The sequence below is a fragment of the Macrosteles quadrilineatus genome, unplaced genomic scaffold (assembly GCF_028750875.1).
Source record: "Macrosteles quadrilineatus isolate MER2022 unplaced genomic scaffold, UCM_ALF_1.0 Scaffold_2__2_contigs__length_208266976, whole genome shotgun sequence".
Classification (NCBI taxonomy): domain Eukaryota; kingdom Metazoa; phylum Arthropoda; class Insecta; order Hemiptera; family Cicadellidae; genus Macrosteles; species Macrosteles quadrilineatus.
In genome coordinates, this window is record NW_026542595.1 from 48,373,446 (window position 1) to 48,390,343 (window position 16,898).

General features: G+C 33.4%; 1 protein-coding gene across 1 annotated transcript; it reads right to left on the minus strand.

The window, feature by feature from the left end:
• Positions 1–742: 742 nt before the first annotated feature.
• Positions 743–9,149, minus strand: LOC128986694 (elongation of very long chain fatty acids protein 1-like). Its single transcript, XM_054407184.1, has 7 exons — positions 8,960–9,149; positions 7,976–8,166; positions 6,363–6,452; positions 5,242–5,298; positions 3,983–4,088; positions 1,924–2,060; positions 743–1,478 (listed from the first exon to the last, which is right to left on the minus strand). Exons 1-7 carry the CDS (start codon positions 9,057–9,059, stop codon positions 1,281–1,283), a joined length of 879 nt encoding a protein of 292 aa, XP_054263159.1. The 5' UTR covers positions 9,060–9,149; the 3' UTR covers positions 743–1,280.
• Positions 9,150–16,898: the final 7,749 nt, after the last annotated feature.

A 16,898-nucleotide genomic window follows, 5' to 3' on the forward strand; every position in this document is an offset into this window, starting at 1 on the left:
TGTAATGCTTAAAGTTAATGTTGTCCTTTCCGTGTGTTTTTATAGTGTGTTTTGTCCGATATATTAAAACACTAAGTACTACTTCAACTAACTACGAGACACTACTACACTGATAGACGGGTTTGGATAAGGTGATGTACGCAAGAGTGTATACGGGATGTAGTCACTGTGACTACAACGCAGATACAACAGGATAGTGTGACACTTGCATGGATTCAACTTGAATTTGGCTTTTATATACAGTTTTTTTCTAAGAAACTATTATCCAATAAAGATGTGAGGAAGCCGGGGAGATAAATACTATTACTGGTTTTTACAGTATATTAACAAATATGTTCTATGAAACTTTGGGTTTGTTTTAAATAGACATACGTTTAAAAATCACTCTTTGAGATAAGAAACTTCAGCCTCAACTTCACTTGTTGCATTTACCATGCTGCAGCGTTTAAGTATTTTTCTTTATGCGCTTTGATTAGCATCAACAATGCTGCAACTTAAAATATTGAATAGAAAATGTACTAAGTAAAAAAGTCACGTTTCATATTTTACCCCTCATTGAACAGTACTTCTCCAGGCTAGACGCTTTATTTGGACTAGCCACTTTCCATAAACCATTGTTTAATCAGGAATTATGTTAAATAATATCGTAAGTAGGCTGGCGTAATGTTAATAGTTCAGTTTAGGTAGACGACCTTCACTGGAATCTGAAAAATGTTCATTATTTGAAGTAGAATGCAGAAGAAAAGTTGTAACCATTTTATTGACAACATTTTATTTAGTTTATCAAACAGGAAGAGGACTCAAATCAACGACGATGTGGTAATTATATAAACATAATATTGTATAAATGCAATATTTACCTAATAAGGACAAAATATGCATAACAAAAATATTACAACAAAAAACTATCAAAATTCGTGTTTCTGTCCCCTGGACTATTTTTTTAGACACTAATAGGTTTTCACGTACCTGTGGTCAAATACCTCAACTATTAAAATTGCTCAGTAGCTTACATATTTCGTTGCAAGCTTACAATCTTACATTCGACTTACAGTTTTCCGCTACCGACCCCACATCGCGCTGGACTAAATTATCATTTTTGTGTTTTGTTATTTTTGTTTCGTGCTTGATTTGATTGTAGTTTGGCGAGTTGCAAGCTTTGAGAATGTTGTCTTCGCAACGAAACATGTAATCAACTGAGCAATATTAATCGTTGGACTATATGAATATTTGCCTACACTACGTACGTAAAAACCTATTATTGTAAAAAAAAAAACTACTTAATTACTTTTGACTTTCACACCGGTCTGCGTTTTTGAAGAAGGACGTTTGTATGCCTTTATATAAAAGTTTGTAAAAAGAATCGTAAAGATGATGGTTTGAGATATTGCGAAATAGAGGAAGAGCCTTTGAAGAGTTGGGACGTTCTGGAAGATTGCAAGGTAGACGTGCACGGAGAATATGATCATGAATTGGACCTGAAAACAAAGGTAAGGATTATTATTGTTTATCCGACAACCATCCTATGTGCACTAAGACTTTAAATAAAATATAAACAAAATATTCCTTCAACTTCTACAAGTTAATTTAGTTGCTAGATCAGTAAATGAAGAACTGAACGTCATTTTTGGGTTTCCAGTTTGTACAAACATTGATTATTACCGTTTATACTTTAAGTGCAATCGTTTAAACAAAAGGTGTAATGTTGAAAATAATGCCACTCTCTAAAAGGAAAAAGATATATTCCAGTTTGTTCATCTTATGTCCAGCCTACACTGAAAATAGATATTCTTATTAAACTTGAACTAATCATGTTTGCACCAATTGCTTCATATTTGATATGTATCATTCTGCGACCACATTGCAATGAGATGTTTAAACAATTAGTAGAGTATTGTAAGATGTCGATGTTGGACTACTCACCAGCTGCATCCTCGTAAGGTACTTCTTCCACCAGAGGTACGGCTGCAGCTTGGGTCCCAGAGCTGCCAGGAAGTAGTACGAGTACATAATGATGTGGACCAGAGAGTTTATCAGACCAGCAAATATCAGCCACTCTCCTACAAGAACAAAAAAATCACGTTATTCATGAAAACGTTATTAATTTACCCATCTGTAAATTGTTTTGTACAGAATAAGTAGTTTAGGTGTATGTCTTTGTTCCAAGATGATAAGAAAACTACTGAGAACCAGCTGGGCTGAAGCTTAGCAGAAAGTAGAATACGTACTCGGCCATCACTTAGACTCAATAGTTTTTAAAAGCCCCTTATAATGCTTCCCGTGGTCATCCAAAGGGTTTACGGTAGAACTCTTGGGAATTAATATCAATTCGTTGCACTAGAAAAAAAATATAAAAGTTATAATTTTTTCTCCATTTAATTCTATTTGGTGTACAAGTTTCATATAGTTATTGATTGTATACTATAGTACAGTACAGCTTAATTGAAGAAAATAGGAAAATATGATCTTATAAAACAAGTTATACATTTAAATTGGGTTTTGTTAGACTGAGGTTATGTTCTTTTGATAAATTGTGGGCCTATAACTGGCTTCTAAGGTATTGTTAAAAATCCACGTTATTAAATTTATGGGTGCTCGCCTTATTACGAAACAAGGGTAAAGCAGCCAATTGTAAATGGGATTACTATCGTTAACAACCATTATTGTTCATCTCAAAACGGTTAGAGTAATCTTAAATCTAATTGATTTGGAAAACGGAAAATGATATGCTTTAAATAAATGTACCAAAGAATATACAGGGTTAGTAAAAAGTGTGGTGACCCCCTGTTATTTTTTTAACGGCCCATACTAGAAAAACTAAACTCGGCACACCATTATGGCATGCTATGAAGTACTTTTTGGGCATAACCGCCACTTGAAGTTCATCCCCAAAATGGGGGATTTTGGGGGAAACTCAAAAATTTCAAATACAAAGACCCATCGAGTGACCCCTCATTTTAAAGGTCCTGGTAAAAGAAAACGAGCAACGCAAATTAGAGGTCTCTATCTCAGTTCAGTAAAAAATGGCAGCCAATTAAAATTCTCATAAGTTCCTAAACCCAAAATGGGGGATTTTGGGGGAAACTCAAAAATTTTAAATGATAAGCCCCATTGAGTGACCTCATTTTGAAGTTCATAATAAAAGAAAATTAACAACGCAAACTGCAGGTCTCTATCTTAGCACAGTAAAATATGGCAGCCAATTGAATATAAAATTGCAAGTTATTTCCGATATCTAAAGATTTCAATCAGCTTCCATTTTTACTGGATTGAGATAGAAACCTCTAGTTTGCGTTGTTAGTTTTCTTTTACAAGGACCTTCAAAATGAGGGGTCACTCGATGGGGCTTATCGTTTAAAGCTTTTGAGTTTCCCCCAAAATCCCCCATTTTGGGTTTGGTAAGCAAAAAGCTATTAAGCTTAAAAAGTACTTCATAACATGCCAAAAATGTTTGTAGAGTTTAGTTTTCCTAGTGTGAGCCGCTAAAAAATTTACAGGGGGTCTCCAGACTTGGAAAGCTGTAAGTTAAATTTAACTTCTGAGAATTTCAATTGGCTGCCATTTTTTACTGGATTGAGATAAAGACCTCTAGTTTGCGTTGTTGGTTTTCTTTTACCAGGACCTTCAAAATGAGGGGTCATTTGATGGGTCTTTGTATTTTAAATTTTTGAGTTTCCCCCAAAATCCCCCATTTTGGGGATGTACACCAAGTGACGGATATGCCCAAAAAGTACTTCATAACATGTCATAAAGGTGTGCCCGAGTTTAGTTTTTATAGTATGGGCCATTAAAAAAATAACAGGGGGTCTCCACACTTTTTACTAACCCTGTATATTAGATATAAATATTCGTGTCAGTTTATTCCACGAATTAAACATTGTGAGAGAAATCAAATGACGTAGGGTAATTTAAAGCATAATTTGTTGGCGACGCCAGTAAATGCAACTGAAAACAATACCAAGTAAAATACACTCATAGTTACCTCGAATATACTTGAAATAGAGCCAGCAGAAGAACGACATGTTGAAGTGGTGATAGACATGGAGAAAGGATACGTGTGTCTGTTTCTTCCGTAGCACAAATATAACCTGTAACATTCATTATCACGGGTTGTTTTAAGGCTTCAAAATTAATAAAAAGTGCTTCATACATTTCCATAACATTTCGTTCACGAAATGTGTTGTATTAAAGTAACCTACGTTGAAACAATACTGTACGAAATAATGTAAATAACTTTGCTAGTTTTAGGTTTGGAGACCAACTGTGTGGAATGAATTTAATTACGTAACATCGTTACTTGTAGAATGCATAATTATAGCTTTGCATACTCCGATTTACACATTGAGGCTTTTATGCAATGGTTATAGTTAAAACGCATATTTTACTAATATTATAAATGTGAAAGTTTGTGTGTTTGTTTGTTTGTTTGTTTGTTTGTTTGTTTGAAGTTCAATCACGCATTAACTACTGGACGGAATGGGCTGAAATTTGGCACGATGATAGCTCACATTCCCGATTAACATATGGGCATATTCTTATCTCAAAAATCCTTTCGGGCTCCGCCCCAGTGGCTCTGTAGTTCCCCATGTTAACCTTATGAGTATTCATATTTAAAGGGAACTAAACAATTTTGTCAGCTGTTTCAACTAAAAAAAGTTGGTTCTATTATATGAAAAAGCATTAAAAAGTTATAAGATTTACCAACAGGGTGCAGCACTATTTTTTTTTTTTTTGCATTTACGAAAACAGCTAATTTGAACTAAGCAGCAACAAAAATCTGAGATACACAATGAGAACTGTCAAAGTAGAATGTTTACAGTTGTTTATTTTTTTAATTTAATGAATAATTTGTGATATTTTGCGAATTTTTTATAATTACTTTTTCTCTATTGATTAGGTGGTTTAGGTAAAGAGGTAGACCATTATGGCTATGGTAGATGTGTAATACTATGTATACCATAAATTTAAAGAAGCAAATTTTACCAAACTGTTCCTCCCCCATTGAAAACGCAAAGCTTGAGTATAACTGCAATAAGCATTTTATTCCTATATGCCAACCCCGTACGAAGGACGGGTACTCTGCTAGTATATATATATGATCATAACACTACCGGTGCCCACTGTAACTATGTGACATTATTAAGTTTTCTAAGATCAGAAGCCATCCTAGCTGTTACACATTGTAGGTAATTTAACTTACTTTTTACAAATAAATTCAAAACCTAGAAACTAGATGCCTACCGTGTCAGCGAGGTCTGAAACTTTGATCAGCCACCATATCCAAATGTACCTGAGGCTCTGAAACAAACATTTCAAACATATAATATACGAATAAACTAACAACAGTTAATATCAGTATCGATAAAATATGGGGCATACTAAAGCCGCTTCACTATCATGGTCCTGTGTAGGTTGGCAATTAGTATAACTATTTCAGCATTAATGAAGAACAGGATTTAGCGATTTACACTGAACCTCTAAGGCGCAATTTATCTTATAATCAATGGGATGGGTTATAATGTACAAGCTATGCAAGTACTATTATTACCTTTGAGGGGTTGCTAGGTACATGAGTAGTGCTGCATTCTCAACAAGTCGGTACACGTGGCGATTCATTGAACTTGATTACAATTTACAGCCTTTGCTTACAAACTAATATTAGGTACTCCATATTTCAAAATGGTTATTTTTAACAGTTCACCTGAAATTGTTGGTTGAGGGTTTTAAATTCATAATAAAGAACAACACACGTGTACCAACCGTCATGAGGTTAGTGATATTTTACACAGCTACTTTCAAATATGCAATCTAATTATTTATTACCACTGTTAATAATATTTCCGGAGAACGGCTTAAAATATTTTACAAGTAGATATTACATTATTCGTTATTAGTACAATGTCAGTACAGTATTAGTAAAACCGTATCAATATAAAAGATAGACACATTCAGTTACTATGAACACACATCCAATTAAAATTAATGATCGTCATTTAATTATCTTTGGAAATTATATTGATTATGAAGGTTAAAAACTTGCATAACATGAGCAATTACAAACACATTTCTTCTGAAAAAGCAACTTAATGGAGAATTTGGAAACAGTCTATATGATATTGACTTGAATACCGAATCATTGTTTGATCTTACACGTGTCAGTAATATCTCTCCTTTCATTACACAAGTCTGCACTCGTAAACTAATATTACTCAGAGTGTAGTTAATGAACTAGGACGTACTACCTACTTATAAATGCATTCGTATATTATTAAAAAGAGTATAAAGGGTGATTTTTATGCTTAAACATTATATTATAGTCAAAGGTATTGTTTATTTAAGAGCTAATATTAACATATACGTACAATCAATCTAAGGCGTTTGCTCCTGGCTGGAATAACTGGCTGGAATGTCTCCTTCAATAAATGTTCTGTCATTCCCTCTTCACTAAAAAACTGAAAAAAACAACATCCATGTTACTAGAGAGTAAAAACAATCTGAATTTGTTCTTAGTAAAAAGAACTAAACGACTATTCCCGGTCATCTAGTTAACTCCTGACATTATATTGTATATCATACTTAAAGTAAACAGTTATTTGAACTTCTCTAATTATCTGGTATAAGCATTCCTTACAAGTAAACCTGTATTGTAAATAACAGGTGGTACTTTACGGCATTGAAATTCATTATTTTATTATTATTGTTGTGTTTTAGTTTTATTTTACTAGAAATCTGACAAGAACATGCAAGTCTATTAAGAATCGTTATTTTGATTTGTGTTATCTATAATTTAATCGCTATCAAATACTTCTACTATACTGAAAGTATGCTATATAGATTGAAAATGAATGATATGAAACTAAACAGTATCCAATAGGGAGCTAAATTTTGCCTTATTTAGAAGGTAAACTAGGAGATAACGATGTTCACGTCGAATGTGATTCCTGATAGTTTTAGTATAGCTTGGAGTGGTACATTACTGTTAGTTCATTGAACAGTTCGTTTCATTAGTATTTACAGTGAATTTAAATTTTGTTTGGTTTATTCAAATTCGTGTCGGAACATTAAGGGGGTTTTAAAAGTTCAGCAACGGTTAAAAGAGAGCGCTAACGTACAGTTTTACAGGATATTACAGAATGACGTTCATGTAACGAGAAATGATCAATTATTTAAATAACCATTTATCTCAAACGTTAAATATAAGGGGTTCCACTAATATTCAGCGAAACATGTTTTTTTTTTTTTTAAGAAACGCCAAAGAACAAACGTATTCCTTTTTATTAACAAGTTTATCAACAGCGACAAATATTGCCTGATCAGCGAATTGAATAGCCCTGTTATAGTGCTCTCCTTAGATACCTGGAGAGCTGGTTTGATTCTCAGCCGAGATCTATTTTTACCTAGCTACCATTTGTCATTAGCCTATAAATTAACATGTTATATAACAAAAGCTTGATAAGAACAGCTTTATCTTATATTCCTGCGGGGATATTTCTATAGACCCGGTTCTTCCCAGTTCCAATACCAATGGATTTATCCAAGTGATAATGACGCAACCTCATGATCCAACCTGGAGTAAGTAATGTAATAAACAATCGTGGTATAGGGCCTAATATATGTTTACATACAAAACCACTTACAGTTGTAATATGTATTAAAAAAAAACAAAAAAAACTACCTACTTAAATAAGTCTCTAATGTTCTACAACTGAGGTTATATTTATTCTCATAGTGTTTTTCAACGATTAAAGTTGACTAGAACATAAACGATTCCACAGCGAATACGGTCTCCTTTTAGTTTCACAAGTTTGACTCTCTCGGTGGTAAAATTAAACATCATTCTTGTTTTCTTTTAACCCGAATAACCCTTACTTGTTACCTTATTAACGGTTAAGAGATTACTAATTGACGCTAATGTTTCTATAGTTAAATTTCTAACTTACTAAATTATTCCACTTCAAATCAAGTATTGACTTACACTGATGAGGAACCAAGCGTTGAGCGCGACTTGGCCCAAGTTATACGCCATCATGGTCCATTTCAAACTGAAGGGTTTGCGATGCTTCATTATCTTGGGTCCCACTGTTGTGACAAACGCCAAGTATAACATTGACAATGTCACTATGTATATCGGGCTGTCCATGAACAACATGTTGGAGACTGCCTCTTCTGCAACAAGCGATTACTTAAATGTATAATGAATTGAGAATAAGTACTTGTATGAAACCATTTACTTAAAAGATTTCTTTTCATATCCGTTTAATTTTATATTTTTTGGTTGAAATAAAAAAAAAAAACATTGTGAAGGAAAATATATACGTTATGTTTATTAATATTCGATTTCTTAACCATCTTTATTTTGTTTTGAAATTCACCCTATGTTATGATAATATAATTTTTTTTTCGTAATGAATTATTAGTATTAAATTATATTATTAAAATATCTACTTAATATCAGTGTTAACTTCTTTATTAACAGTACTTTTAATTTGTGTTATCTTACTATTAGTAGTAAAAACAAAACTGTAAATTACAATATCATTGTAAAATTACTTGTAAACAAACAGATGGAAAGGAAGTAAGCTTGGGCCTGAAGTGGTTCCCATTCTAGTTTTTGAAAACAATATGAACTATCAAGCATAAAACAAATATACTAATTAGATGCTTATGCCTGGCTTAGAAACGAAAAAAAAAACAATCTACAAATATTTTAAATTAATTCCAATCCTATGTTCTTCAAATTATGTTTTGTATACCGGATTTTAAATAAATTTACTAAGAGAAGACTTTGACTAAGGAAAGGTTTTGGGATTTTATTTAAATGAACTAGTTTTGAAATATTTAAAGAATTAGACTTACTATATGCACTAATACAATGATAAAATGTAGTATAAAGTTAATCTTAACAACTAGTATTATGCTGGAATCAAACTTTTTAAGATATAAATGACATGTTATTTACCTTCCCATTCTGGAAACTTGTGTGACAATATTTCTTCTAAAATAGATGATCCGTTGTTCGAAAAAGATCCTAGAATAAAAGATTGTAATTCAGCAAACATACTCACAGTAACACTAATAAATAATAAAGGCACATTAGTACATCTACTGTACTAGTATTAAGCTCTGGAAGAGTAACAGAGCTACTAAACCACGGTTACATAACAACAATAATTAAGTACCATATGTTCCATACGAGCATCAAATGAGAACTCCGAGTGGAGATGCATTTGACTGTAATATTGAATAATCACTAGTAAAACAAGTAAACCTCCTCCGCAGCAAACCTGTAGTCTAAGCTAATTTTTCTGCCTGATTTGACTTTAATTTAAAAGATGCCAGATTGATTTGCATTTAAAGTAGCACTAAAACAAATATATGGTCAGAAGAGCAAGAATAATACTCAATAGCTCAAACCTTTGAATTAATATTAACAGCTGCATGCAGGAATGATGCTATTTCAGATGAAGTGAATTAGAAGTGACGGAAAACCATTAACCGCCTTTTATCAGCAAAAAAGGTATTCTTAGAATTGAATTAGAGTGGAAATTGTTGCATTGAAAATATTAACAAACTTAAATTTAAACAGATATATCTCAGGAAAGTATGAACATTTAAAATCATAAAACCGAACATTCATAAAGTTGGAATTTTGTACACAGTTTTACTAAAATTATAGGCAAAAAAATCAGCAAAAACACGCTTTTCTTAATGAATATTTCAATGTATATAACGTATTAAAGACCACAAATGCCATGATACGCATAAATGCATGTTATGAAAGGAAAGAGTGTTTTGTAATTTGTTCCTTAATGTAGATGTGGGGATAGCTATCCTTTTTGAAAATTTATCTGTTAAACTGTTAAATAATAATCAGAATTGTTATGATATTTTGAATGTTTAATTAATCTATTATGTAAAGCAGTATGTGTGTCCGTTAGCTCAATAACTCAAGTAAAAAATCATCCTATTCTGATGGAAAGTTGTATAAACTCAAATGCGTTGGTGAACCAGAATTATTATCTATGAGGTTAAAATGTGGTTCCCCCATTTTTCACACTCGAAACAAGAGATTTTACAATTATTTTGCAAGGTTTTATATAGAGCTTATTAAATAATTAATTAACTACATTAAAGCATTGTTGTACATTTAATAGTTACAAAGGAAATTACACAAAACTGTATATATTAAACTATTATGTTATTCTTATCATAAGTAAACTGTTCCAGTTTGCAAGATTTTTAGATATGCATTTAACGAAAGACCTAACCTTGTTGCCTTCCTTGTAGCAACAACCCTAAATACTAATAACCAATTGCTATTTGAAACATATTCCCGGAATTGTTTCGAGAAAGTCCAATCAGGCAAATGGATATTAGCTTAGTCTGGAGGATTGCTGCGGAAATTAATCCTCGAAACATAACGTATAAAATGCCATGCGGTTTTGGTAGTCCCTTGAACTAATTATGTTAAATATTTTAAACCCTAGTGAAAAATATTTAGTCTGTCTTACCCTGTAAAATAGGGGTTTGAAAGTGGTAATGTGTGGGTACCAGCATAAAATATATGAAAATTGTTTATTTTTTTAGACAAAGTTAGGGCCACATGGCCCTTTCATAAATATAATAAAAATAATTTAACATTGGGATAACTTAATCTAATTAAACATAAAAATATTTAAGAATTCAAGTACCTACATTTCTCAGAAAAAAAGAAGAAAAAAATACAAATTTAACAAATAAAAAAAAACACATTCACACATTCTCGCATACACGCATCAGCAAACGCGCAATGAAACAGTAGCCCTAGGACACGCCAGCCGAAACCATCTTCTAAAAATAAAGCTTTTTCAGTGCCGCCACAAACGACAAGCGGTAACAACAAAAGCTCTGCCATAAGCTGTGGTCACATGATGAGGTATACGCAATGTGATCAAAGAATAACTAGACATAAATCGGGGATTCGAACCCGTGACCTTCATTTCTGGAATACCTTGTACTTGGTTCATGTTCTAAGTATTTTAAATGGATTCTTCGTATGTCATATAGACGGGAATAATTTTATTTCGCGTTTCTAGGTGAAAACGTACTCCAGAAAAAGTACGTGTACGGGTGGTATCATTCAACCTGTATATTAATAGACGACTATTGTTTTTTTTCCGAAGATGATCGCAAATGTTCACGCAATAGAAGTTTTAAGACTACTGAACTGGCCGTTTAACAGTACTAGTTACTAGATTACCTTTGTGTGGAGGCGTGTTCATGGTGGGATGGTGAGAATGTCGACTACTGACACCTCAGCAGCAGTGACCAGACTACACCCCTCTAGGCAACCCTTGCCACTGTCCGTGCTCTAACGGGACACCTAGACCAACTAGTCTTGCTCAATTACTGACATTCGCCCAGCTTTCCATTGTCTATCCTGTTATTTACAAACCTTACCTTTCTTGTGTTTATCTGATACTACTTTCGCAGTCATCTTTATTATAAAAATTTACTCATAAAATACCTTTATCTCTTCTGCAAACTTTTTGAAGGATCTTAATTTATCTTTCATCACACTACTCTATTTTAATGGACTTAACACTTAAGCATATAATCCGGAAAACAGCTGTTTGCCACCTGTTTGATGAATTGGATTTTTATTATTACTTACTACTTAATGTTTTTTACGCCACACTACACTATTTTGACGAACTTCCCATGCAAGGATTTAGTACAGAAAACAGCTGTTTACCGCCAGCCTAATCAAATGAGGCTTCATTCCGTACTACTGTACTGTAATAAGTTTTACCGGACACCAATCTGCTGATTATACTGTATTTGGGTGGCAATGAGTGGTTATAACAAAAACATAACCTCTCTTAAAAGTTATGACTAGTGATTTTTAGTCCTTTAGTTGGTGGTAATATACAAGGAGTTGAACGGATTTAGTAGTATGGCGTTAAACTATCGTACGTCACTCGTCCAAAATGTGTGTACCGGACTCGTATGGTGATCCCGTACTCGACTTCGTCTCGCATGGGAACGACCAAACTTGTCCGGTAAACACTTATTTTCAGGACTAGTAACGTAATATACTATTACCTAACCCGCCATGTTAAACTTCCCTATCCCAAGCGTGATGTATACAACTTCCTTACTTCTCGAGTGATGTAAAGTATCAAAAACTCACTCGGTGATGTAATGAAACCCATTTAAATAACATTAGTGATTAACTTAAAAAATATACCTCTATGGAGCCAACGACGTTCAACGCTAGAAATCAGCTGTGCTCTTGAATTTTATTGTTATGTTTTGAAGAATTTTCCTAACCTAGCTTTTGTTTGTAAATGAACGTTACTGTTAGAAGATGAGTGAAATGGATAATGATTAATATTGTTCGTAACCTCCTGTATATTGTCGGGTCAGGTAAAATCTTGTACGTTACACGTTACGCAAGAGCGTGTTTACATCACTTAGGTAAATTATGCAACTCGCTTCCGCTCGTTGCACAACCTTCACCTGCGTGATGTAAAAACGCTCTTACTACACTTGTAAGGTAAATAGCTATTACGCCACTCTACACTATACACTGTACATGCAAGGATTTAGTCCAAAAAGAGTTGTTTGCCACCAGCTTAATCAAATGGGGTTTCATTTTTTACTACTGTACTGTAATGAGTTTTTACCAGACACCAACTAGCTGATTATGTTTGGCAATGAGTAATGTATTGTTATAAACAAAAACATAACCTCTTATAGATGTTATGAGTAGTGATTGTTAGTCATTTATTTGGATGGAATATATAAGTATTTGTTTTGATTTTCTATTGTTAACTTAGCTTAGAGTATTATGGCCTAAAATATTGTACGTCACTCGTCCAAAATGTGTTAACCGAACTCGTATGGGAATCCCGCACTCGACTTCGTCTCCAACAGGAACGACCACACTCGTCAGATAAACACCTATTTTCAGGGCTAGTAACATAATATATTATTACCGGACAACAGCTCATTATAATTGGCCAATAGGCTTATTTTAATCAGCTATTATACTAATAACAATTTGTTACTTAAAACCTTAGGTATTTTATGAAGATAAACAATAATCAATGTAGGCCTAGTAAAATGTAAAAATTAAATAACAATTACTTTTTTTGCAAAGAAACTTCTTTTTTTATACAAGGCTTCGTCTTTATAGGCCAAATATATATATGGTCAACTTTATGTGGCTATGGGTAAGTTAGGAAATATATCTGAAAGATAATAAAATATTTATTTCCAAGAAATGTTCATTACATCCAACTTTTATAAACCGAGTGAGTATTTCCATAAGTTACATAGTCTTTAAGTTTAGTTCAATAAACTCGTCGAAAATTATGACTGTTATTTTTGAAATAACTTATGTGACACTTGATAATATTGTTCGATTTCGGGCAACAGGTCTATTATTGTAAATTACTTACTTACTCTTACTCCTGTGGCCATTGGAAACCTAGGTGGTTTTTGGCCTCGCCAACCATGTGCCTCCAAGCTCTTCTATCCTCTGCCAGCTCCAAGTCTGCTCCCATTCCTCTCAAGTCCTTCGTCACCTCATCAACCCATCGCATTCTTGGTCTACCTAATGGTCTCCTTCGTTCTGGTATACCTCTGAATACCATCTTTACCATCTCTCTCTCACTTCTACGGTTAATATGGCCCATCCATCTCAACCTCCTACTCTTAACTATTCCCACAATATCTGGTTCACCATATAATTCTTTTAACTCTCTATTTTTCCTTATCCTCCATGCATTTCCTTCTTTTCCTGGTATTATTGTAAATTGGCCTATAAAATACACACTGGTTCACATTAATGTTGTTGTACTTACAAATCATGTTTGTATACAATTTCTCTCATTAATAAATTGTATATAAAAACTAGACCCAGCTGTCTCTGATCATTTGGCAGAGAAAATAAATAATAAATAAATCAGACCAACTAATCCAGAAATAAGTTAAATAAGTCAGAATAAATAATCCTGACTGATGGAACAGTTGATCTTAGTCAGGAACAACAAAAGCTACACATAACACATATCACCTCACACCGTTTTACACCTATTCTTCGCTCATATTTTGGTTAAAATACGTACCTAGGTCTCCATCTCAAATTATAATGATAATGAAAGTAAGAGGTTACAAACGAAAACATAAAACTCATAGAGAAGTTATGGTCAGTAATTGTCAAGTCATTAAATTGGTAGGAAAATATTAATTGCCAATTACGAAAGTTTTCTATTATTATCGTAGTAATGGCAAAAAATAAAATACGTCACTCGTCCAAAATGAGTTTACCAGTCGTCCGGTAAACAGCTATTTCCCGGACTAGTAGCGTACTATATTAAAGCCTGGCTTAAGTAGTATATATAATTTTTTTAATGCGTGTGGTACTCTTTAAAAGAAATTGATCTAATATTATAGAACAAAGCCCTCAAGGCTGAAAACAGTTAGATATTGTTAAAGCGTTTCATGACCACAGCTTCAAAAATAAGCAAAGTTTAATAGCATAGTAAAATTAGTAGGTTAAAAAAAAAAACTATGTTGTTCGGTCCATGGCTCGGCACGGGGAGAGAATGCACAGAAGATGTGGAAATTCTTATCCTCCTTGTCCAATGCAAACTGCTAGTTGATTAAGCACTTGTACAATTGATGTCGATTTATTTTATCAATGTCCATGTCACAAGGAAAAATACTCTACAGGTGCGTTTTCCCCAATAGGAACACGTAATGCTCCGTCCTCACTCTATGGTTCTTGTGTCACTTTAATTATATACACAACATTCATCTGCAACATCAACTGCTATGTTTTTAAAATATGTAACACTGAACTAATAAGTTAACAATCGAAGGGTAATTAGGAGGGTTGAACACTTATATAAGAAACGTACTGTCATTTCTCTTGATGCAATATAGAAATCTATGCTAGAATCAAAAGGTTATCAAAGGAAAAGTAAACAAACAAACTAAAACAATAACAAATCTAAAAGGTGACGTCCCTTTAATATTTTAAATGTGATTAAATACAGCTCTTCAATAATAATTAAGGTTCATGTCCCTAGGAGAGGGCAATTTTCTGGGAAGGTTTACATCAAGACCTTTCATTCAAGTATACGGTTGACAGGTGTGCGGCATGTGGTTTTCTCAAAAGTTCAGATCCTTCATAGCTTTATATAAATACATAGATGGTAACAATTTTTTTTTTTTAGAATACTACATAGATAAACTGTAATATCAGTGCAATTTATGTAAAATTACGTTAAAGTTATGTAAAAGAGGGTTACGGGTATTTTAAAGGGTTGTTAGTAACAGGGATTTATTTAAATACGAAGTCAGAATTTTTGTTACGAAGCAAGTTTTCAAGGTTACAATTAATATTCCTAGAGGTAAGTACTTCTTAGGTATAATATCACATCATCTGTCCAAACCATGTAAAAATATAGCTAATAGGATGTATAATTCAATACAGGAAACGACGTATACTAATAAAATTTTATATTGTACTATTCGATAAATGTACAAACTTGATACAATATTTATTGCGGGGAAGCGCGATGGTCTAGTGGTTAGAGCACGGAACTTCGGTCCAAGAGGTCCCGGGTTAAAATCCCGCCAAATCACCAATGGATTTTATCTAAGTGATAATGCCGCAACCCTTAGATCTAGCCTGAAGTAATGTGAAAAACAATCCCAGGCTCGTGCCTAGCGCCCTAGGACAAAAAAAATCTATACATGTAACAAATGCCCAACGATCTTATGAAAATGATTTGAAGGCAAAAATGAAAAATATTACCTCAATCAACGAAATGAGAGTCATTTGAGTGATTATTATATGCTTCCAGCTATTTAATTACATCTTTAGGTAGAAAAGAAATACAGTACTATTGATAAGTTTCGTAGGAATTTAGCCCTCGCATTACAAATACCAACAAGTAGCATACACCAAAATATAAATACTGATACTAAAAAAAAATTGAAGCAACGGTTTGTACTTTAATACTTTTAATACGTTCCATTAAAGATCCCTCCCCCCTATGTTGGGAAGGAACAAGAGAACGTTATTTAATCCGCACCGTTGTAGAGAGCGCACCTGGACACGAGTGGGTCAGCCCATTTACGAAAAGTTTTACGGCTGAGGTCGGACTAAATCTTGTTACAACTTTGTAAAAGCGTTTCGTTAATGAGTTGTACGGACGCTCGAGCTTTCACGCCGATTGACCTCTCTTTTCTCGCTTCACGTAAATTACCAATCTCGTTTGGTTGGAAGTCGTGAATAATGGTGGACCACAATGACCTTTAAATGCTGGTAGTGGTCATAGAACAGTGAATAATGGTTTCTTATTTAGAGAATGGACGGTAACGAGTATCTAATACGCCTATAGTTCAGACTTTTATTTCAGACTCTTAAGAAAGTGTTGGAAAAAAGAAACTCAAGAAACCTTTGCCAACGCTACAGAACTAAGCAATTCTAATTTTATATTTATTAGAAACAACATGCATTGTTTTAATGAAACTAGAACCGATTGAAATAACAGATCAGACTTCGTACTACATTTGACAGTGTTGAAGCAGTGATAGAAATTCCTCATTTGTGGGTACAAATACTTTGTCACCAGTTGGTAAAAGTCCAAGTGAAAGTCATTAATGCTCACTAATATTTGGAAATTTCAGGCCAGAGCCAAAGATTACTACAATCTATGTGAAAGTTACAAAAGCAGTAACACAGATTGTTATGTCGTGAGAACATTGTCCAACACCTGTGATTATACAATGTTCGACAACTGGTCGCTGAAGCAAATATTTACTAAAACTAGCTGTGGTCCCATCTTACGCACGGAATAAAACTGTTTTAATTCCGAACAGCGGGATAATAATAATTC

What these genes read in the sequence shown, in the direction of transcription:
- LOC128986694 (XM_054407184.1), bottom strand. Translation starts at nt 9,059, where the DNA reads ATGTTTGCTGAATTACAATCTTTTATTCTAGGATCTTTTTCGAACAAC. An exon ending in TTTCAGACCTCGCTGACACG is followed by an intron (nt 4,089 to 5,241) that starts GTAGGCATCTAG and finishes TGAATGTTACAG; the next exon opens with GTTATATTTGTGCTACGGAA. An exon ending in ACCTTACGAGGATGCAGCTG is followed by an intron (nt 1,479 to 1,923) that starts GTGAGTAGTCCA and finishes CTTTGTTTTCAG; the next exon opens with GTCCAATTCATGATCATATT.